The sequence below is a fragment of the Rhinolophus hipposideros genome (assembly GCF_964194185.1).
Source record: "Rhinolophus hipposideros genome assembly, chromosome: X".
NCBI classification, from domain to species: Eukaryota; Metazoa; Chordata; class Mammalia; order Chiroptera; family Rhinolophidae; genus Rhinolophus; species Rhinolophus hipposideros.
The window spans coordinates 13,241,798-13,266,533 of NC_138046.1; the positions used below are offsets into that span (position 1 = coordinate 13,241,798).

The following is a 24,736-nucleotide window of genomic DNA, read 5'->3' on the forward strand; positions in this document are numbered from 1 at the left end:
TGGAACTGGAACTAGAATGTATTTTGTCCTAACACAAAATTTCTCTGGGGGTTAAGAAGCATTGAATTAAAATCAGACGACTTGGGAACTTGTGTCCTGTGTTTTGTTTGTAGAAGCATATCATGAAGGACAGAAGGTAAAGTTGTCAAAAACAAATTCTCGAACATCTCCCTGTCTACTGCCTTGAATTTGATTTCAGATTTAAAGAAAATTGTTAAGAAGGCCTGTTTATTCATTTTTTAAAATTCATCGTTATAGTCCATTCTCCCTATCACCAAATTCATCTAAGCTTTCATCATTCTCCCTTGCACAGTTGAGGATTAAATTAGTTAGTATATGAAAAGTGCTTGGAACAGTGTCTGACACAGCATGATTCAACCTACTGAACACCCACCAAGGCATTACAGGAAACAAAGAGATGTTTAAGCCTTTTAAGTACCCAGAATCCAGTGGGCAAGACAGAAATGGAAATACCTGCATTGTATGGCAGACTATACCAAGTGCCATAATAAAGCCACAAATAAGGATGAGAAGTGTAGGAAATGTACCTTTATGATTACACGCTCATTCATTCATTCATTAATATAAATTTATTCACACTCTTATTAGTCTTGTAAGATAAGCTGGATAGATGTTCCTCTGAGCATTTATACAGTACTTGATAATTTATAAAGTGCTTTCATGCACCGTCTCTTTTATTGTAACCCTCACAACAGCTTCATAATGGAGATGCTGCCATTATTTTTATTGCATAGAAAGGAAACTAAGGTTTGGAAAGAATATTTGACATAGTTCGTGAAATGTCACAGGTGTTCTGATGTCAAAGCCAGGATGAGGAACCAGAGGTCCAGGGTGACACAGACTGGCCCAAGGTCACACACACGTAGCTATTTAGTAGGAAAAGCTCAATGTGAGATCTTATTTTGTAAAGGCAGATTCAGGACAGTAAGTCCACACCTCAGCAGGGATGGAGTGAACAATATATCTATTTCCCCCACCCTCTAGTCTCTGGGATGTCTGTTAGTATCTAGGAAAAAATCTACCACATAAGACTTGTTAGAAGCGGCACTGCTATCTGCCTTGAACTGCTTTCAGGACCTATCTTCATAGCATATGACTCTTGTCTGGCATCCGGAACAGCCTTTACAGATAAGAAAAATGATAACAGCAATTGACATTTTAAAAAGTGTTTTCAACAGGGATTGGCAGAGGGGCCAGTTAGCTCAGTTGGTTAGAGCGTGGTGCTAATAACACCAAGGTTGCCAGTTCAATCCCCACATGGGCCAGTGAGCTGCACCCTCCTTAAAAGAGAGAGAGAGAGAGAGAGAGAGAGAGAGAGAGAGAGAGAGAGAGAGAGAGGGAGAGAGACAGGATTGGCTATATATATATATTTTTTGTTTGTTTGTTTGTTTGTTTATAGTTTTATACTTGACAGGATGTAAAGTACAGCATAGGGAATAGTCAATGGAATTGTAACAGCTATATACCATATTAGAGGGGTAGTAGATTTGGGGGGATTACCACTCTGTGAGAGGTACAAATATCTAATCATATTGTTTTGTATATCTGAAACTAATAAAAAAAATTAAATTTTAAAAATTAAAAAAGAAAAGAAGGCTGGAGGTGGCTGGTTAGCTCAGTGAGTTAGAGCACAGTGCTCTTAACAACAAGGTTGCCGGTTTGATCCCCACATGGGCCGCTGTGAGCTGCACCCTCCACAACTAGATTGAAACAACTACTTAACTTGGAGCTGATGGGTCCTGGAAAACCACACTTGAAAAAAAAAGAAGGGATTGACAAGTAAGTCATTATTTTCGTTTGGGAGGCTTACTCTTCCAGATTTAGTATTTATATTGAGAGTGCATTCTTTCAGAGTGCACTGCTTTACATTAAATACTGAGGGAATATTTCAAATTAGTCTCTTATGTGGATCATTATTATTAGAATGCCAGGAATATAATCAAGTATAGCATTGTTAATCAGAGTAAATTTCTATACCACTTATCTTGCAGTAAGTTCTACAATATGGGTAGGCTGATGTAGAAATAATTAGTTAGATAAGTGATTTTCTTTTTCTGAATAGTCAAATGAATTACCATTAAATGAACAGAATGGTGAAAATAGTTATGTATTAACTTGAACTTGTCTCCCATTTAGGATGTTCCAAAGTTCATTTAAATCAGGTTTGTAAATAAACTTAGAAGATAAAAAAATATATATTACTGCTAAAATTATAGAACTAGATTTCTGAAACTCATGTGAATATATAATATTTTTAAAAGAAAGTTGAGATGTATGGATATTTTGGTTAAGGATTATAGAGCCTTTTGTGGAGAAGTGATATATTTATGAATGAAAAATCAAAATATTTATAGGATCGCTAATGTCTATTTGTCCATCAAAATTCAGGTCAAATATGCATAGTATGAAAGCTGTACACAAACATTTTAACAATGGATATAAGGGTAGTGTGGTAGACATTGTTTGTTCACAATTATTCCCTTCAAGCCCTTGTCATGCCTTTCCTGCAAGCAGAATATACTCCTGTCCCACTGATTTTGGGTTTGGCCATGAGATTGTAACCTGTGGAATAAGAGTGGCAGTTACAGTATAATACTTCCAAGTGAAAGCTTTAAGACTCATTATTTGTTTTTGATCACCTTGTTATGCCCATTCTCAAAATACTCTCATTTCTAAAGAGAAGAATGTAGCTCAGAGTGTTTAGAGACTTGTTTGTAATCGTATATAAGGTCTGACAATTAAGTTTGCGAACTTGTTGCAACCCTGTTGCTGACCTTTTTTCAATACCAGAGGGATTATTCATTATGAATTTGAACTGGACAGTTCACCAAGCTTACTATTTGGAAGTGCTGAAAAGGCTGCGTGAAAAAGTTAGACGACCTGAACGTTTCACCAACAATTCATGGCTCTTGCATCACGACAATGCACCAGCTCACACGGCCCTGTCTCTGAGGGAGTTTTTAGGCAGTAAACAAATAACTGTATTGGAACACCTCCCTACTCACCTGATCTGGCCCCCAGTGACTTCTTTCTTTACCTGAAGATAATGGAAATATTGAAAGGAAAACATTTTGATGACATTCAGGACATCAAGGATAATACAATGACAGCTCCGATGGTCATTCCAGAAAAAGAGTTCCAAAATTGCTTTCAAGGGTGGACTAGGCACTGGCATCGGTGCATAGCCTCCCAAGGGGAGCACTTCGAAGGTGACAATAGTGATATTCAGCAATGAGGTATGTAGCACTTTTTCTAGGATGAAACTTAATTGCCCAGTCTCATATAGCTCATGAGTTTTCAAATCCGTAAAATTTGGAAGTAGCATTCGTCTTTTATACCTTTCTAAACTTCTGTTCATTCTAGTTACTGTTTTCTCAGAATATTTTTACCCAAGTCACAATGAGTGTTTTTCTACAATCGTTTGTTCATTGTGAAGAGAAAAGAAGAGTGAAGAGAATCTTCTGAAGACACACTAATGGGTCAGAGTAAGTGATCTTTTTTCTTTACAAAAGTTTCTTCTTCAATATACAACAGGCTCCAAGACCACACTTCATTCTAGCTATAGGTGAAAACAGGTGTTATGGCAGGGAATCCAAATGTTAAAACGGGAATGGAATTAAGGATCACCGTTGCCCTACGCACAAGGAACAGCTCACTTTTTGCCAGATTTCTTAATTCCACCTGTGGCCAGGGCGTCCTTCCACTCAGTCTTCGCTTTTAGCTCCTTGAGTTTCTTCTTCTTTTGCTTCTGCCTGAATGCTTTATCTTCCTAGTCTATCTCCTCGGCCTACCTCAGGCTGCCTCAGGGACTTCTTGCCACCGTCACAGCCGGACGTGGCTTCTGCCACCCCTTTCCCAGACCCTGCTCAAGTGATTTTTTTTCTGTATATTTGGGCATAAATATTGCCATTTGACTCATAATGTCATTTAAGAAAACTGTAAGATAAATATTAGAAGCTGGGCTTAACTCTGGCCCTTTCAGACCATCTTCTTTAACATCTGTCGAGGATGAATGCCTGTTCTGTACTGTTGCGATTCCAGGATCTTTACCCACAGCTTCAACATCTGGTTCCTGCCTTTTATCTGTGTTTAAGACTGACCTGAAAGTGACTGAAATCTACCCTAGACGATCCAGTGTCAGACAGACACACACATCATAAATTCCATTCCATTTTTGTAGACTGAAAATGAGAGAAGTCAAATTGATGGTTTTTGTTTGTACACCAACTTGTCTTTACATATAGGCTTTTCCTCATGCTGAACAACGACATCTTTGCAATCACCTAAATTTCATTTGCGAGGTATTACCATTTTTCAATTGTTTCTCCAGGTATTCCTCATTACAGAAAAACGCAGGAATTTGCTCGAAACCCCTGCTGATGGAAACAAAATCTGCATTGCTATTCAAATTATCATGAGTTACCTACAGCACTTGGCTAAAGCAGTTGCATGGAAACTGTTTCATAAAACATTCTCTCTTCATAAAGAAAGTGTGACAAGAATAGGATGTGATTTCATCATTTCAGTAAATCTCTTCCTCATTCAACTAAAAAATGGTCAGGGTGAAAAGAGGTAACAAGGAATAGTGAGGGGATTTCCAACTTGACACTCTGGAGCTCTGATAAATCAAAACCTATGTGACATGGGTCACTGTGGGAAGAGAGGAAAGAGACAATCAAAAGTAGGTTTGAGCCCTTCCTTCAACAGAGCAGTTCTGATTTTTGCCTTTATAAATGGTGCTTCAATAATACTTTAAAAAGGTCCATGGGGAAATTTTTTTTAAACCACCGAGCTGTACAATGAGAACAGGTTTTAAAATCAGTCAGATTAGGTTTCAATCCTGGCTACAACTATGGGACCTTGGGTGAGTACCTTAACTCTCTAAGCTTCCATTTCCTTATCCGTAAAATATGAATAATATTTCTCAGACATATTTTGAGGCGAAAATGAAGTCATGCATCTATGTACGTAGAATATGGCAGGTATTTACTAAAGGGTAACATTTGTATTTATTATTATTGCATAGAATAACATGATACATAATACATGATCTTCACAAATTTATCAAGTGAGTAAATCACTTGCTCATTGCCCTTGAAAACTTTACAGCCCAATTGGTAAGATGATACATAGCATTAAAAAAAATCAACAATCAAACAGGGTAGCATAGGCCAAGAACTCATTGACTTGGATTCCCTGGCTGAGAAGAGAAATGGCTGGAATAAAAAAATAAGTATGTTCAAGCACATGACCTCATCTTCTTGGCATGAGTCTCTGTGTGACCACATTAGGAAGACTATCCCCAAAATGAGAGATGGAAACAATCACTAATTTACTGACTGCCACGCCACATCTCAATTTCACGGGGAAAATGAGTGCCAAGGGCAAATAACTATCAACGGTGTTCCCTAAGAGAGAAACAATTAGAAACTGTGGTCTCACCACAGATTCTCTACTATGTCTCCACACTATCAGACCATTTGTCAACATTCTTGAAACAAACAAAACCAAAACAACTATATTTTTCAATTAACTGAACTACATTAACTGAGGGTAAGCAATATGGGAGGGAGTGTAATGTGTAGCGAACATTGTCCATGGCAAAAATGGTACAGTGGCTACATGACAGAGAGAATGCAGGGAAGACACGTGCACTCAGAATATTTCAATGAGAATCAGTCCACAAATCATGAAAGTGCTGATTAACGAACGTGCGTAACCAAAGCCCAGAGCCTCATCTGCAGCATTCAGTCATGGACGACGCTGTATCTCTTTCGTAGTGTCATTTATTCACTCAACAAAAAAAGTATGGAGCATTGTTGTGGGGCTAACACAGTGAATAAAACAAGGTTGCTGTGGTTCAGGGAGTTATAGCTCAGTGAGGGATACAAACAAACACCCTTATCGTGATCAGCTTTGTTTTTGAACAATTACGCTAGCAGAAGAATGGACCAGACACCTCCACACCATTCAAGAGACTGTTGGAGTAGCTGTGATGGGGTTTTCCTGGACGAGGAGAGGCTCACCGGGGATGGAGATAAATGAACAGATACAAAAACATTTAAGAAATAAAATAAAATCAACAAGACTTGGTGATCTATTAGATGTAGAAGATGAACACAAGGAGACTTCTAAGTCTTGGGATAAGCACAGCAAAGAAACAGATAGCTGCAGAGAATTCCAAGAAAGCATGGCTAGAGATAAGTGGGAAGAAAATAGGAGAGTACACTGTCATAGAACCTAAACGAAAAAAATCTTTCAAGGAGGATGGTAGTGTATGAAGTGATATTAAGTGATACCAAGGCTTCTTAAATTTAAAAGTTAGTGAATTCAACATCAAGTGAATTACCCGTAACCTGGGCACATCATCGAAGCGGTTTTAGTGGAGCCTAAGAGTGATGAGTGTTTCTATTTCTAGCAATATGGAAAAACGGACAGCCCGAAAAACCACCAACTACAAAATACATTAAAATCCAAGGCCCAATAAAACAAAAATCCTTGAAATACATAGCTGAGACCACAAGGTATTACATCCAGTTGAGATCATGTTCAAATTCCAGAATTGTAAATATAATACATAAAGTTTCCATGTGCCCTTCATTCAGTTCCCCTAATGTTAACATCTTACATAACCATAGTTCAGTCATAAAAACTAAGAGATCAAAATGTATACAATATGATTAAACTATAGACTGTATTCAGATTCTATCAGTTTTTCTATTCAGGTGTTTTTGTGTTCCAGGTTGCAATCCATGATAGCACATGACATTTAGTTGTCATTTCTCCTTAGTTTCCTCTGATCCATCACATTTTCTCGGTCTTTCCTTACCTTCAGGACATTGAGAGTTTTGAAGAGCACTAGTCATCTATGGTATACAATGTCCCTCAATTTAATTTTATCTGATGTTGTCTCGCGAATACATTGAAGTTATGCCTTTTTTACAAAAATACTACAGATATGATATTGATAACATTGTTTCCTTCTCAATGCCTCACGGTCAGGCAGGAATCCTTAGGTCTCAGGGGCCTGGCTTTCTCAGTCCTCTTATTCTTCTTCTAGCTGTAGTTAGTTCTAGCCCCAGAACTCCTGTCACTCCCCCAGAATAGATTTTTAAAAATTTCTTCCTGGGGCAGCAGGTTAGCTCAGCTGGTTAGAACGCCGTGCTCTTAACAACAAGGTTGCCAGTTCAATCCCCACATGGGCCACTGTGAGCTGCGCCCTCCACAACTAGATTGAAACAACTACTTGACTTGGAGCTGATGGGTCCTGGAAAAGCACACTTAGAATAAAAAAATTTTTTCAAAAAGTTAAAAACAAAAAAAAATATCTTCCTTTTTCCCCCTTCCAATGGATTTTCATCAGTGCCCTAAATGCAATGGTATACTTTTCCCCACAGATGAAGGATTTTGTGTAAGAGGGACAATAAATCACAAGGGTCTTGGTGGACTTCGGGCCCTCTCACAGTGGCTCCTGTTCTCCTTTCTCCTGGTCTGCCCAGGAGAACTTTCCTAAAGACTCTTTCATCTTTTCTGTGAGCACTGGGTAAGGTACATGCAGAAAAAGCCATCAAGATATTGCAGACTTCCCCAATTTTTGTAGTCCTGTTGGGATTCACAGTCTTCACCAATTTGCCGATCACCCTAGGTGAATTCCACTCACTTACCATCATCTGGTGTGTCTTCTCCAAGTAAATCAGTGCTTGGGACACTTGGTTGCCCTGCAACCACAAATTTCTCACAAGTTCATGGAAAACTACCACTGGGAAGATTTCTTTTAGCATTTTAAATTGCAAAATGGAGTGACATTCCTTCCATCTCTCCTTATCCTAAGAGATGCAAAATCATCTATTATTACATTGTATGTAGGTAACATATGTTTTCTTTAACATATATATATATATATATATATATATATATATATATATATATATATATATATGGACAGAGCCAGGAGTGCAGTTTCCAGGCTCTTGGCCTCACGTGGAAAGGTGCTCACTTGGGTAGTAAACGGCCATCAACTGTGATTGGATGGCCATCAGCTGTGGCTAGTTGGCTGTCAGCTGTAACCAGTGAGCCATTGGTCACTAATATAACTGCTGCGGCTACACTAGCAGAAAATGGGGGCTAGCAAGAAGATGGTGGCTGGGCTGGCAAGCACAGATTGCAGTTAGCATGGCAGAGTGCGGGTTGCAGATTGCAGAGAAGTAGACAGCAGGTTGCAGACAGTGTGGCTCCTGCTTCCTGTGTCTCCAACCCAGCTGACAGCAAGACTATAGTGGTATGACTCCCCTATCTATGGCTCCATGGGTGTTCCTTTTTGGCCTCACCATATCCTGCGTTCTTATGCGGGGAGCAGGAGCTGAGACCCCGCCTGCCACCCTGCATGACAATATATATATTTATAAATCTTATTGGGGAATATTGGGGAACAGTGTGTTTCTCCAGGGCTCATCAGCTCCAAGTCATTGTCCTTCAATCTAGTTGTGGAGGGCGCAGCTCAGCTCCAAGTCCAGTCGCTGTTTTCAATCTTTAGTTGCAGGGGGCACGACCCACCATCCCATGCGGGAATTGAACCGGCAACCCTGCTGTTGAGAGCTCGTGCTCTAACCAGCTGAGCCATCTGGCCACCCCTATTTTCTTTAAAATATTTTAAAAATAAAAATTATTATGTTTTTTATTCATGACCTTGTTAGTTTATTTGTCATGGTTTTAATACATCTTATTATTACAGTGTTTCTCGAACAAGCCTATGGCTCTAACATTTTACCTGTCTATTTGAAAGTATATGACTCTAGAGGTGAAGGACCCTTTTGATAATAACTCAAACCCCGTGGCTCCAGAATCTGCTGAATAGTGCATATTTTCCTAAGCAGAGCCCAAAGTGCTTATGTAAATGCAATGCAAAATGTGTGATTTTGGAATTTACATAAACAGACGCATTTTACTGATACTATTAAAATAGCAATTGGAGTGCATTGAGGCACAGACAGAAGTTAAATGATTGCTTCTCGATTTGACTTTATTCCTCAATGTTTAGGTTGTTCTGTTTAATAAAGACATACTTTGTAAAGCACATTTTTGAGTTTTCAGATCTCTTTAAATGTTGTTAATACCCAACAGTGCTGGCTGATATTTTTCAAGTATTCTTATATGTGAAACAGTCTATTAATATACAACAGATAAATGCACTGAGTATTTATTTACTGTAGCTATTATTTACTGCTAGAATAACTTGTACTATGTCTTAAAGGAATCTGATGTAATTCCTTGGTCACCAAATTTGCAATTATTTCTGAAATAACTTGTACTCACAATTCACCTTTATTGATTATATGTATAGTTTTCTTGTCTAACTCTAGTTCTCTTTAACACTTATGAAGCAGAATTATTCATGACACAAAGGACAGATCATGAACTCTGGATAAGATGAATCTGTATTTACATCTTGACTCTTCCACTTAACTAATCTTGAACAATTTGCTATAGCTTTCTGGGCCTCAATTTACTCATCTGTAAAGTGACCTCATATTGTTGGCATACTAAGATTTGGAATAATATGTGCAAAGCAATGAGTACAATTACTGGTTTATAGCCGATATTCAATAGATTATAGATATTATTACTATTTTTAATACATCAAAGGGAATGCCACTTACAATAAGACTCAAGGTGGTGACCTTGGCAATAGACAATATAACCAGTTCTATGTTTTATCACTAGAGAAAATTTCAAAAGCTATTTATTGACAGTTGAGATAAAGCATATTTTTAACAATACCTAAAGAAAATTTCTAAAACTATTATTAACTTTCATCTGTAAATTTCTTTTTATTCCAGCTTTATTGGAGTATAATTGACAAATAAAATTGTAATATATTTAAAATGTATAGGATGATGAGTTCATATATATAACTGGTGAAAGGATCCCATAATCAAATTAATGAACACATCTATAACCTCACATGGTTACCTTTTTCCACTTTTCTTACCTGTAAATTTCTGATCTTGTGATTTTTCTGACTTCAGATGCCACATAATATGAATACCTGAGAAGAATGTTTTAGCCACTCAGAGCTGCCCCTCACCACTCTCTTCTCTAAACACTGTGCTTCTCACAGGCTACATGTAGGTCAGCCAGTCTTATTTATCCTCCTCTAAAAGAGGATTTGACTTGGAGGCTTGGGGCTGTGTATTTTTTTTTTTAAAGATAGCAATGGAGACTGAACCTCATACATCCTTGATTCGTGTGTCCAGTAACTCAATGATTACCATGCGCCATATACTATACCGGGACTTAAAGACTGAAACATGGATAGGTATATTCTCTTCCTTGGGAAATGCATAATTTACCAGGTATAAAAGGCATAATACACTGTAATAAGTGCAACAAAAGAAGTAAGTATAAACAGCTGTGTAAGCTGGAAGAGAGATAAAATGGGATGGCGACGTTTGAGGACGGCTTCATAAAAGAGGTGCTATTTTAGCTGTTCCTGAAAGGGTAAATTGAGTAGTACTAGCCAAGGAAATAACGTTTACAATGAATGTAGTTGTGAGAGAGCTTAGATTTCTCAAAGAACAGTGAGAAGGTGAGTGTAGCTAGAGTACAGGCCATGAATGGGGTGACAGGAGCTGACACTGTAGGAGGTTGGGGTGAGTTTGTAAGAGGTTTCATGTACCTTGCTGAGGAGTATGGGTGGCCACAGTGAGATAATGGAGTGAATGTTTTTGTCCCCCCTAAATTCATATGCTGAAATCCTAGCCTCTCATGTGATGGTATTGGAAATGGGGCCTTTGTGGGCATATTAGGTCATGAGTGTGGATCCTTCATGAAGGAGATTAGTGCCCTTCTAAAAGGGAGGGTCGTAGCTCCCTTTCCACCATATGAGGACACAATGAGAAGACAGTAGTTTGCAATGCGAAAGACGGTGCTCACCAGAACCCAGCCATGTTGGCTGGCACCCTGATCTTGGACTTTCAGCCTCCAGAACCGTGAGAAATATGTTTCTGTTGTTTATAAGCCACTCAGTCTATGTTACTTTGTTATACAGCAGCCAGAATGGACTAAGACAGTGAACCAAGTTCAGGGTACGGTCCTGGTACCACGGTTCTGAAATGTCTCAGATTAAAGCTGCTAAACTCCACTGACATCAAACTCTCAACCAATACCCTGAAGAGGAATAAAATAAAGACCACTGGCTGTTTTATGCTAAATACTATCGAAAAACAAAGATTTGCCAATCAGACAGCTTCCTAACTCAATAAAACTGACACTCATTTGTTGCTCTCAAACATCAATGTCTTTTATCAGACAACTTACTATATTCATGGGCCTCCATTAAATTGTGTCTGAGACTTAACAGGATTAAGCAGTTTTTCTAATTATTCCTCAGTTGTTCAAGGGCAGGATCAGACAATGATTCAGCTCTGTTGCCCTAGTAGGATGTAGCTCATTTCATAAAAGCTCTTGTGGAGCCACCAAAGTATAGTGAGTGATAACATTTATTGGTCATTGACACAAGGGTAAGAATTAGCAAAAAAAGTTTTAGTAGATAACTAGCTTAATGGCACTAACGTGCATAATGCCACTTTTGCCCATCTAGGCTAGTGGTACCTAACAATCAGACTCATTGTTATGACTGTCAGCAGATTCATACTTTTATAGCTTTAAGAAGATATAATTGACATGGCATAAAATTTATCAATTGTAAGTATGAATACAATGATTTTTAGTACATTTGTAGAGCTGTGTGACAATCACCAAAATCTAGTTCTATGACGTTTGTATCACCCCCCGTCTTAGTCCATTTGGGCTACTATAACAAAATACCACAGAATGGCTGGCTTACTAAAAACAGAAAGTTATTTCTCACAGTCCTAGAAGCTGGGAACTCCAAGGTCAAGGCTCCAGTCTGGTCGCATTGTGGTGGAGGCCTACTTCCTGGTTCACAGGCTTCTTGCTGTGTCTTCATTTGATGGAAGAGGGGAGGGATCTCTCTAGATCCTCTTTTCTAAGGGCACTAATCCCATTCATGAGCACTCCCTCCACCCTCATGCTCTAAGTACTTCCCAAAGGCCCCACCTCCTAATACCATTATCTTTATGGGTTAAGATTTCAATATATGCATTTTGGGGGACACATTCAGACAATAGCAACCCCCAAAATTCCCTCAAAATAATTTGCAATCAGTCTCCATTCGCATTTAGCCACAGAAAAACATTTATATGTTTTTTGTCTCTGAGTTGCCTTTTCTGGAAATTTCTTAAAAATGGAATCATAATATGTGGTCTTTGGATCTTGCGTCTTTCACTTGGCATGTTTTTAACACCCCACCATGCTCTACACAATGCATCAGTAGTTTGTTCCTTTGAGTTGAAGAATGTAATGCTATTATACGGACTTACTGCTTTTTAAAAATACATTTACCAGTTGATGACATTTGGGTTGCTTCCACTTTTTGGCTGTTATGATTAATGCTGCTATGAATGTTCCCTTACAAGTCTTTGTGCAGACATGAGTGTTTTACTAGGTGTTGTTGTAAGTTGATGTTTTAATTTTTTAAAAAATTAACTGTTTTACAAATTGGGTGTACAATTTAAATGCCTAAGAGCAATATATGAAAGTTCCAATTTCTTTAAAATGCCATAAACATTTATTGCTTTTTTTTAAATTTTAGCCATTCTGGTAGCTATAAAGTGGTATCTCATTATGGTTTTAATTTGAATTTCCCCAGTGACCTTAGCATCTTTGTTAAGCATACTTTCATATATCTGTTCATATACTTGTATCTTCTTTGGTGCAATTTTTATTTAAACCTTTTACACATCTATTATTAGGTTGTTTGCCCTCTTAATATTGAGTTATAACAGTTCTTTATGTTTTCTGGATATGAGTCTGGCATATACATGATTTGCAAGTACTTTCTCTTTGTGGATTGTCTTTTCATTTTTTTAATGGTGCCTTTCGAAGTGAAAACTTTAATTTTGATGAACTCCAATTTATATATACAGAAGGTGCCAAAAAAAATGTATGCACATTTTAAGAAAGGAAAACTGTATTAAAATTTTAATACTCAATATATACCAATAACAAAAGATGAATACAAGTCACACTTGACTTCTGCAATTACAAGAGGTGCTCATAGTGGTTACCATCAGCGTCCAGACACTTCTGATTATGGCGAACTACTGCTTGAGCAACGTTGACCAAAGTGTCCACTTGTTTTCATGGTTTTGGCACTCCCAGTTTTTTTGCATGTAAGACACCCAATTTTCCTAGCATCATTTGTTGAAAAACACTATCCTTTTTTCCTTTGAATTGTCTTGGGCCCTTTTATCAAAAATCAATTAACCATAAACTTGTGTTTATTTCTGCACTTTCAATTCTATTCCATTGATCTTTATACCAGTATTTCAATCAATACTTCACTGTGTTAATCACTGTAGTTTTATAGCATGTTTTTGAATTGGATAGAGTAAGTCCTTCAACTTTGTTTTTCTTTTGCAATATCTCTGGCATTTAAGAAAAAAGGGAAACTGTGAAAGTGGGTGGCCATTGTTGAGTACCAGTGATGCTTTTAAGAGAAAAAGTAACAGGTTTACGTCAATTAATCACCAATTCAAAGCAATGTGTAAGTTAGAGCTCGATTCCTTAGCAGTGTTTAAAGAGACTCCCATCTGCTACCACAGAGTTGACCAAGCTAAAGTTTAGATCTAGGTCTTACTTGTTAGAGTAGCAGAATTTTAAAAGATGTTGAATGGATTCTTATCCTTGTTTAATGTCATATGCCAAAGTCAGGCCCCTAAAAGGGAAGGAGTTGGAAACTGGCATATGGGAGAGTTATATTTGTGTAAATGCACTTGAGAGTCTTGAATCTATAGATTTTCTTAAATCCTCTTAGCCTACAAAAATGGTTCACTGCTACTTGAAAGAAGAGCTCCCTCAGTTGCCTTTTTACTGTGTAAAGGACCTTTATACTAAGCGGAGGACTACAGTGCTACATGCCCTCTTTAGATCTGTGCCCATCAGACCAATATCTATGTTCAAATCTTAGTATGACCCCTACAACTAATAAGTAAGGATAACACGGTCACAGGATACAGAGTCAAACAATAAAATCAATCCAGTCTCGATATACTGCCAATGCACAATTGTGAAGTGAAAATTTTAAACATACCATTTAAAATAACTCAAAAAATGAAAATACTGAGTTATTGACCTATGAAAACATGTACTAGATCTGTATGCTGAAAACTCAAAAAACATTTATGAAAGAAATAAAAACACCCTGCATAAATAAAGAGATGTTGTTTTAATGGATTAGAAGACGCAAAATAATAAATGTCTACTCTCTCCAAGTTGATCTATAAATTGAGCATGATTCCAATCAAAATCCCAACAGAATTTTTATAGATCTAGATAAGCTTATTCTAAAATTTATATGGAAAGGGAATGGGACCTAGAGTAGATAAAATAATTTTGGAAAAAGAAGAAGAAAGTGGGAGGAACATCACCCCGTTTTAAGAGATCTGATTCAAGCCACAGTAATCAAAACAATGTCGTATAAGCAAAGGGATAGACATATAGATGAATGTAAAAGAACAAAGCACACAGAAATAGAGCCACAGAAAAATGTCCACGGCATTTTGACAAAGGTTCAAAAGCAATTGAATGGAAGAAGGATGGCCTTTTCTATGAATGGTAAAAATAAACCTTCACACCTCACATTTCATCCAAAAATTAATTCAAAATGAATCATAGATGTAAATATAAAGTGTAAAACTAAAACATTTAGAAAAAAATGGGAGATATCATTGCAACTCAGGTTAAGCAAAGAGTTCTGAGACTTGAAATCAAAAGCACAATCCATAAAAGGGGGAAAAATGACAATTAGGCCTCATCAAAATTAAAATCTTTTACATTGTTAAGAGAACGAAAATAGAAATTCTAATAGCATAAGTAAGAGTGATATATTCAACTTGTAAAATATTCAAACAATAAACATAAAGCTATACAACACTCTCCAGGTGATACATCTCAAGTGGTACTCCGTGAGAAGTATAGGCTTCAAGAGATGTAGTAGAAAACGAGAAATATTTAAAACAGCCAAGCAAGTCAAGAAGCTACAGAATAAATAGCATATTCAATCTAAAGAAGCAGAAACCAGGAAATAATAAAGATAAATGCAGAATTAATGAAATAGAAAACAGCAGAGCCAACTCATACAAGCCATTCCTTGGAAAATACTTAAACACATTATTGCAAATATGATCAATTACTAAAGAGAAAAGCAGGAACAAACAAGTTAAGTAAATTGTACAAAATTTAGATGCAGCAAAGATTTTAATATAATGGAACACAACAAGTTCCCTTCAGGATAACCAAACTATGGACAGAAAATTGTATCTACACACAAGCTTTTTATTGTGCTTTGCTTTATCATGCTTCATAGATGTTGCATTTTTTTTACAAATGGAAGGCAAGACCTTCCACTAGCAAAAAGATTATGATTCGCTGTATTACGATACTCGCTTTATGACTGTGGGCTGGAACAAAACCTGCAATATCAATGAGGTATGCCTGTATAAAATTGTTTACGTTAACTAAGAAATGAGAGAATGATCATTCTGTGAACACTAAGGGATTAATAAATAAGTCATTATCATCAATGACTGCTCACATCAATACAAAAGGAGACAACCAGGTATTATATACCTCCCAATGGAGGTACCCAGCATCACCTATGGAGTGGTCTTGTGGAAGGAAGGAAGAAGAAAGAAAAGAAAGAAGGCGAGAAGGAAAGAAGGAAGGAAGGAAGGAAGGAAGGAAGGAAGGAAGGAAGGAAGGAAGGAAGGAAGGAAGGAAGGAAAGAAGAAAACAAAAACCAGTCTGATCAAGTTTCTACCTCTAACTCTCAATTTAAAGAAATATAGAGGCCTGAAGAACCTGTTTAAGCATACCAAAGTGTCACAGTCAGCAAAATCCAGACTGGGAAATAGGGCAAAACACAAGACTTTTGTTTTTAAATGCAAGGAGAAAGCGGTAATATGGAGGAAATCTGTAGATGAAAACAAGGCTTAAGGGATATAACCAGAGTTGTTAGACCGTATTTGGACATCAATTCAAAGAAATTAAATTTTTTTAAAGTATCAGGCTCTCAGATAACTGTGAAAAATAACTGGATATTTGATACTAATGACAAAGATTTTTACGACTAATAATTGTATTAAGTTTATATTTTTAAAAAGGTTCCTTATCTTTTAGAAATGTGTGCTGAAATACTTAGATGTGCTGCCTTGGACCTTCTTCACATTGTCCCATTTGCAAAAATGGGGGATGGGGGATAATGGAGGGGGTAATTGGAAACACATTGGCCGTGTATTGACAATTGTTGATGCTGAATATCACGTATATTGCCTTCATTATACCATTCTTTCTACTGGTGTATAAGTTTGGGAGTTTCTGCATTACTTTTTATTATAAATATCATACCATTAACCTTGAAATCCTCAGTAAAATGGACCACTTCTTAGAAAATAAATAACCAAATTGATCCATTAAAAAAACTTCAATGCAAAAATAAAAATGGAAAGCCACTCTCAAATGTCCAGAATAAGACCATTTTGAGGCCACTTCTACCAAGGTCAGGGAAAATTAACTGCTAGCTTTTGTGAAATTTTCCAAAGCATGCAAAAAAAAAAAAAAAAAAAAAGGGAAATTATTCAACTCATTGTCCCTAGCCAGCTCTCCTTGATTCAAAAACCAAATGAGAACATTGGCCCCCCACCCACACAAAGAAAAACACTTGTGCCAAACTATTCACATAGCAGTAAATAAACAAATCTTAAATAAAATAGCATAGTCAACACAGCAGTGAATTAAATGAGCAAATAAATGGTGCCAAGGAATGAAAACATGATTTAACATTAGAAAATACTTTGAACTGTAATCCCCCACATTAACAAATTAGAGGAGAAAAAAACATTTGATTGGGCCGTCCCGGTGGCTCACGCAGTTGGAGCTCCATGCTCCTAACTCCGAAGGCTGCAGGTTCGATTCCCACATGGGCCAGTGTGCTCTCAACCACAAGGTTGCCGGTTCAACTCCTCAAGTCCCGCAAGGGATGGTGGGCTCCACCCCCTGCAACTAAGATTGAACACGACACCTTGAATTGAGCTGCCTCCCGGATGGCTCAGTTGGTTGGAGCGCGTCCTCTCAACCACAAGGTTGCCAGTTCGACTCCCACAAGGGATGGTGGGCTGCGCCCTCCTGCAACTAACAACAGTAACTGGACCTGGAGCCGAGCTGTGTCCTCCACAACTAAGACTGAAAGGACAACAACTTGACTCGGAAAACAAAAAGTCCTGGAAGTACACACTGTTCCCCAACAAAGTCCTGTAATAAAACAACAACAACAAAAAAAAACATTTGATTGTTCCAATGGGTATAGAAAAACCCTATGAAAGAAATTCAACTTGAGTTGATGGTATAAACTTCTGGCAAACTCAGAAGGGAACTTCCTTTTCCTCGATTCTACAGCAAACATAGTTAGATGTGAAATGGTAGAAGAATTCTCATTGAAATCAGGAACAAGACAGATATAGACGCTCACCTCTACTGTTCAAACCTGCACTGGAACACAAAGCCAGAGGTATGGGTGTAAAAATAAATAAGAGATATGAATATTGAAAAGAAAGAGATGCTATTTGGTAACAATATGACCATCTGCCTAGAAAAGTAAAAGGAATAGGCCTGTGGAATATACCAATAAATAAGGAAGTTCAGAAAGATAGTGTATGAAAGGTTACTACACCAAATCAAGAGCCTTACCATACAAAAACAGTAACTAATTAGAGCACATAATAGAAAATATCCCACGTGCAACAGCAACAAATCCAAAAGTTACCTAAGAGAAACTACAAATCACAAAAATGTAAGCGCTCTTCGTGGAGACAGATGTAACAGTTTACTGATACATTCAGATTTTTTTTAAGAAGTCCCAAATAGATAGAGAAGTATACCATAGTCACTAAGGTGAAACAAAATATTGTAAACATGTCAATTCTCCTGCAATTATTTAAAGACTTAGTGCCTTACCTGTAGTTGCCAAAAGGACAATGACGTTTGTGCTGCTATCTTCCGCTCCCAAAATCAATCCTGGAAATCTGTAAAAGGGAGAATGCAAACAATGATGTATCATTTTCCTGGGGCTGCTGTATCAAACTACCATGGACTGGGTGGCTTAAACAACAGAAATTTATTCTCTTACAGTTCTGGAAGCCAGAGGCTCAAAATGAGTTTCACTGGGCCGAAGTCAAGGTGCCAGAAGGGTTGTACTTTCTCTGGACACTGTAGGGTAGGATCCATTCCTTGCCTCTTCCAGCTTCTGGTCGCTGCTGGCATTCCTTGGCTTGGGGCGACATGACTACAATCTTCAAGGTCAGCATCTGCAAACATCTCTCTGCTCCATGTTCACATTGTCTCCTCTGTTTGTTGACTCTTCTCTTACCTCCCTCTTAAAAGGATACATGATTACATTTAGGGCTCACCTGGATAATCCAGGGTAATTTCCCCCCCCCCAATCAAAAGAGTATTAAATCAATCACATCTACAAAGACTCTTTTTCCAAAGAACGCAGCCTTTACAGGTTCTAGGGACTGGGGTAGGCTTTGGGGTGGGGGAAGCTTTTTCAGCCTACCAAAAATATCAACAACAAAATCTAAATAACAGAACATGAGAAACACCTGTGTTGAACTAGTACTTGTTTCTGGTGGGGGAGTGGGAGGCGCCAGTGAAGTTTTGGTGGGTCCATAGCCTGTGATAGATGGCAGATGACACCGTAGGTGGGAGGAAACCTTTAAAACTTCTGCCCCTGCTTCACTGCACAAATCTGAGACACTGATTCAGGCAACAGGCTAGGAGCCCTGGCGTAGTATCAGATATCGGGCAAGATTGGCTGGATTGATGCAGTGTGACTCCAGAGTCTGTGCTAATGGCCACCTGAAACCACTTTAGTGATAAAGACTGGCCTTTTAAAACAATATTTTAATAGAATAAAAAGAATGGACTGAAAATGGAATGACAAGCATCAGGGTGAACAACACCCAAGCCTCCCCCGAGCCCGCGCCATTTCCGGATCGGGGATGGCAGGGTAGAGATGTAAAATAACTTCTTAATTTCAATGAGGCTTAAGAAAAGTGGAAATGACTGTACTGAACGATGCAATGTCAGACAATCTCAAAAGAGCAGGAACTCCCCAAATCCCACTGCTCAGTCACTTCAGTGTAGAGAATAAGCTTTTAGAACAAAACGTTTCCAGAGTCTGTGTCTGGTGGGTGAAGACACGTCACGGAAAGGCAGGCTTCTTTTCTGCATCTCCACCACCTGTCATGGGAGCTGCTGCTCTCCCATTTAGCATTTCGCCTGGGAACCAAAACCTTTCTCTGAAAGAGTTGCAGTTGGGCAAACGCTCCCAGCTGGCAGAGAGCGCGGAATCTCCCAGAGAGTATTTACTCAAGGAGCCAGGAGAACCGTCATGAGGAGTGAGGGCTCCACCCATCCCAAAATAGTGTGGATCTCCCACAATACCACTCCACCCCTGATGTCAGCCTGGGGAGACCCTATGCAGGGGCCTGGGATGTAGTGTTTCCCGACTTCCAGCCTTGGAGTCTGAAGGAGATCAGGCTTCAACCGGGGTGACTGGATTAAGGTCAGCAAGGTAAGGGGTCCCAGACACCTGCCTGTGCTATCAGCCCTGTGAGGCTCCAAGCACGCTTGACAAAGTGCCCTCCCACCCCCACTTACCTTTCGGGGTCTCCAGAGATGGTGGCCTTGACCTGCAGGACACATCCTCGGAAGGAAGGGGTCCCAGGCCCTATTAGCGGTAAATATGAATACCTTGAGGAAGACTGAGATTACCCCCCACCTCAGAACCAGAGAGGTCCCCACAGAAATTCGGACCCTGGGCAGTGCTGGAAGGATAAGCCTCCCTACCCGTCACCATTTCGGGATCAGGGATGGCGGGGAGATGAGATCCCCGGTCTGAAGGAGCTAGCCTCAGGTCAGCAGGAAGAGGAGTTCCAGGCCCTGCTAAGCATCAAAGTGAGAACTGGGAGGAAGGGCAGGCTTCCAGATGAGGACACTGAGGGAAGACTAAGGAAACTTTACTGTGTACACAGACAGAGCCCCGCCTACCTCCCGGCTCACTCCTGTTGTCAGCCTTGGGCAAAGCTGTGAGGCAGAGGCACCTCCCCCCAGCCTCTGCTTCCTTGATGGTGATTTCAGGGAGATTGAGGCCATGGCCTGAGGGAGGGAGTCTCAGGTCAGCAAAATGTAGACGGCCTAAGCCCCGTCTAGAGTAATTGTGACTACACTGAAAAGAGCTGAGGGTACCTCCCCACTCCAGAGAGGGCACCCACAGAAACCTGTCCTGCTCCTGCTGCCAGCCCTGCGAGACCTCGGGCAGGAGTAGCTGGATGTGGTGTCTTTTCACTTTTGTCTCAGTGGCTTCAGGGAGGTCTGAGGACGAGTTGACAGGTGGGGGGGGGGGGCGGTTGAGGCCCTGCCAGATGTAAAGTTGAATACTCTGAAGGAGTACTGAGGGTACCCCTGCCCCCGAAAAGATGGGCCCAGCCCCAGCTGTCATACCTGGAAGATACTAAGCAGACATGGCCAGTTGTTGTAGGCTAACCCTTCTACCATAGGGGTGGCGGACGAGGTTCCTCTCAGACAGTGGAGGCTTCAGTCTGTGGATTCCCGTCAGGTCAGCTGAAGTGGGAAAGGGAGCAGGCCCTCTCAGGAGTAACGATGAGTAACATAATAGGCCCACTTACCCTAGACAAACGAGGCCCCACTGAAGCCCACACGGTCCCTGCTATGGGCCCGAGGAGGCCCTAGGCAAGTATGGCTAGATATGGTGCCTCCTCACTTCCTCTGCTTAGGAAGTGAGAGGAGGGAAGCCCATTCCCTGACAGGGGAAAGATTAGGATTCTGAGTGAGCACTGAGGGACGATCTACCCCAAAACAAGCGGGACTTCAGAGTCTGGCCCCATCCCTCCTGTGAGCATGGGGGGAGGGGGGCAGGACTGTGTCTGTAGTCTGCATGCTGAGGTAGCCCCTCCGTTCTTCTAGCAACTAGGAGGTGAGGGCCTTGGTCTGAGGCACGTGTCCTCAGGTCAGCCTACTAGAAGAGGCCCAGGAAATACCAGAAGTTAAGGTGAGGTGCACCCGAATGTCTACTAAGGGTTCCACCTACCCCACAACAAAAGGGCCCCTCAGTGCCGAACCCTGCCCAGCCTTTCAGCCCTGGAATCCTCAGGCAGTGTTGGCTGGCTACACCCTGAGGAGCCATCTCACTTCCTTTCAGTTCTTAGCAGCCTGGAGAACAGGAGCCCTGTGAGGACAGAAAACACGCCTAAAGAAGAGACCTATGAGTTGCCTTTGTCAGAGCCATCATGGGTGAGTTCCTCAGCTAAGATCATTGACACTCTCCCTCTCTCCCCAAGGTCTGTGGGTCCCAATTGCCCACCCTCCTGCCAGCTGCCCCCGACACCAGTCATGTCTCCTGGTCAGAAGAGTGAGCACTACAAGCTTGAGGAACACCTTCAGGCCCCAAGAGAGGCACAAGGCCTGGTAGGTTTGCAGGCTCCCATGGCTGAGGAGGAAGCCACCACCATCTCTTCCTCCTCTCTCTCTTCTTTGATCCAGGGCACTCCAGAGGAGATGCCTGCCACTGGGACACTGAGTCCTCTCCAGAGTTCTCAGAGTGCCTGCTCCTCCCCCACTGCCATCACAGCCAGTCCATCGAGACAATCTGATGAGAGTTCTAAAACCCAAGAAGAGGAGGGGCCCAGCACCTCACAGGCTCCACCAGATCCTGAATCCTTGCTCACTGACGATGTGCTCCACAAGAAGGTGGCTGAATTGGTGCAGTTTCTGAGTGTCAAGTATATAACAAAGGAGCCCATCACAATGGCAGAAATGCTGAAAAGTGTCATCAAGGAGCACAAGGAACACTTCCCTGTGATCTTCAAGAAAGTCTGTGAGTGCATGGAGGTTGTCTTTGGCATTGAAGTGAAGGAAGTGGACCCCACCAGCCATTCCTATGTGCTCGTCAAAACGCTAGACCTCACTTACGATGGGATGCTGAGTGATGACAAGGGCATGCCCAAGACCGGACTCTTGATACTTATCCTGGGCGTGATCTTCATGGAGGGTAACCGTGCCCCTGAGGAGAAAATCTGGGAAGTGCTGAAAGTGATGGGAGTGTTTGCTGGGAAGAAGGACTTCATCTATGGGGAGCCCAGGAAGCTCATCACTAAAGATTTAGTGCAGGAGAATTACCTGGAGTACCAGCAGGTACCCAGCAGCGATCCTCCACGCTACGAGTTCCTGTGGGGTCCAAGAGCCCACGCTGAAACCAGCAAGATGAAAGTCCTGAAGTTTTTCGCCAAGATCAGTGGGACTGATCCCACTTCCTTCCCATACTGGTACGAGGAGGCTCTGAGAGATGAGAGAGAGCGAGCCCAGGCCAGAGCTGCTGTGGATGACACTACTACCACGGCCAGGAAAAGTTCCACTGTCACATCCAGCAGCATCTCCCGCCCTGAGTGAAGTTTGAAGCAGAATCTTCACTTTTCCTTTGAAGGCAATGGCCAAAGAGCTAAGTATTGGGGGGCCAGACTGGATCTGGAGAGGACACAGTATATACCATCTTTGTTTTCCTGTTCAATATGGGTGATTTGGAGACTTATCATTTTTTGTTTTTTTGTCTTTCAAATGTTGTTCCTTGTAATCAAAAGTTTAATTAGCTTCAGAATCAAGTTTATGAATGACAGTGGTCACACACTGATAGCTGTTTCTCAGGTTTAAGAATAAGAGTTTTGCAACTTCGCACCCATCTTTTTTTGGTGATCTGTCACAAGATAACATGGCATTAGCATAGGAATTTCCTTTTGAAAGCACAGCAGGAAAATAGAGAGTTTTGAGGAACAGAGGAAAAAACATGCAGGATGGCGAATTTATGGATTCATTTATTCCTTTTAGTCTGTCATTCTGTAAAATTAAATTATATATATATATATTTGTGTGGCTTATTCAAGATTATAGGAGAAATTAAATCTTAAATCTTAAATGAAATCTCTTTCTCACCGGCTTTTATTCCCCAAACATGAATTGAGTGCTTGCTCTTTAGTCCTCCGAGGGCTAACAAACAAGACAAGGGGAGAGGCAGTGGGACTCCAGATGTGAGCCATCAAGTAAAAATGCCCTGAGCCACTGCCGTTGGGGGTTTTGGGAAACTAAGATTCCCTTTGTGGAAGATGATTGTAGTGAAGCTGGGTGGTGGCAGAGGCCAGACTCTCACAGAGTGTGTCTTACCATTGAGAAAAAAGTCTAGAATGGAAAACTGTATTTAGCCGTTACTTTGGGATCATGGATAAACCAGAGAGGAATCTCCACCTGGGGCAGATATGGACGGTGTCCTGAACTCTTGTAAAAACCCAGTGCAGTGAAACAGTGTATGAAGGAGGTGTTCTAGACACATCATCTGCAAGAATGTCCACAAAAAATGTGTGATGTTCCCTTGAAGTGATGCCCAGAAGCCGCTAGGCTGGCACTCTTTTCCTTGGCCTGGGAGAGCCAGAGCCCCTCCATTAAAATGGCATCTTAATTAGGTTATGTTGAGTGCACTTTGGCCAACTCTAACAAGGACTAGAGTTTTGGTGGCAGGGACATGAATGTAAACAGTGTTTTGGATGGAAGAGCAGCCCGCAGGGAAGGAAAGAGTTGGTCTTTGGCTTGAATTCTAGGAACTTCAAGTTGAATCCAATTGGGAAAGACTAAACCACACCCAAATTAAATGATGTATTCTCTAAGAGAACATTTACCGAATTTTAGTTATGAAGCAGCATTTTGGGCTGATTTGGTGTCCAGTGTCTAAGAATACTCACTGCATAATCTCTGAGAGATCTTGGATAACAAAACAAATTCCCAGAGAGGGTGGCCGATTCTGAGGTCAAAATAATATCAGAAACAACTGCCATGTTTCTAACATTATCATATTATCATAACAACTGTCATGAGCTGGAGTGCGAGCTAAGCTACTAGGTGGCAGAGAGGCTGATTGAAGCAACCAGCCAGATACAGTAGAGTTCAACCTTTGATCACTTCCTGTGATGGCGTAAGAGTGTCAAATAGGAAGAAGTGCCGATTCCTCCTGGTCTATTTTCCTCCATGGAACAGCACACCAGTACGTGTTGGGTGGCTCAGCACAGACCTGGGGATCACCTCATTGTTGAGGGAGCCAGAACACAGGGCTCTGGCAGTTTTGTGGATCCTGGAATCAGAGGAAGAAAAGGAGGAAGGGCTAGCAGTGGAAAAGTGGTGGGAAAAGTATCTTCAAGGTTTCCTCCTTCTGCCTCCATAAGGAGGCCTCAGCAGAGGCCCTGCAAAGGACATCTGTCCAAGGCCTCAGATACAGACACTTGAGAGTGAAAGCACAAGGGCTAGGAATGCAATGCCAGTAGGAGAAGAGAATAACCGACCAGACGGACCTGAGTCTTTGACTGCCACCCCCTTCCAAGACCGCAATCCATCGGTTGTGCAGTCTGAGGTGGGGAGGGCAGCTTCCTCCAGGAGGCCTGCCAGGTAAAGCCTTTGTAATTGCCTATGCTCACACCCGAAAAATCACACATTAGGATTTTTAACCAGAAGTTGGATT

General features: G+C 40.6%; 1 protein-coding gene across 1 annotated transcript in view; it reads left to right on the plus strand.

Moving 5' to 3' along the window:
- Nucleotides 1-22,636, plus strand: part of LOC308495494 (putative MAGE domain-containing protein MAGEA13P) — a gene marked incomplete at its 3' end in the record, with an annotated part of 178,739 nt that extends 156,103 nt beyond the window's left edge. Inside the window, 2 exon segments of the mRNA XM_081043844.1 lie at nt 21,522-22,602; nt 22,604-22,636. Coding sequence (XP_080899970.1) covers nt 21,574-22,602; nt 22,604-22,636 — 1,062 coding nt within the window. The 5' untranslated portion in view covers nt 21,522-21,573.
- Between the last annotated feature and the right edge of the window lie 2,100 nt (nt 22,637-24,736).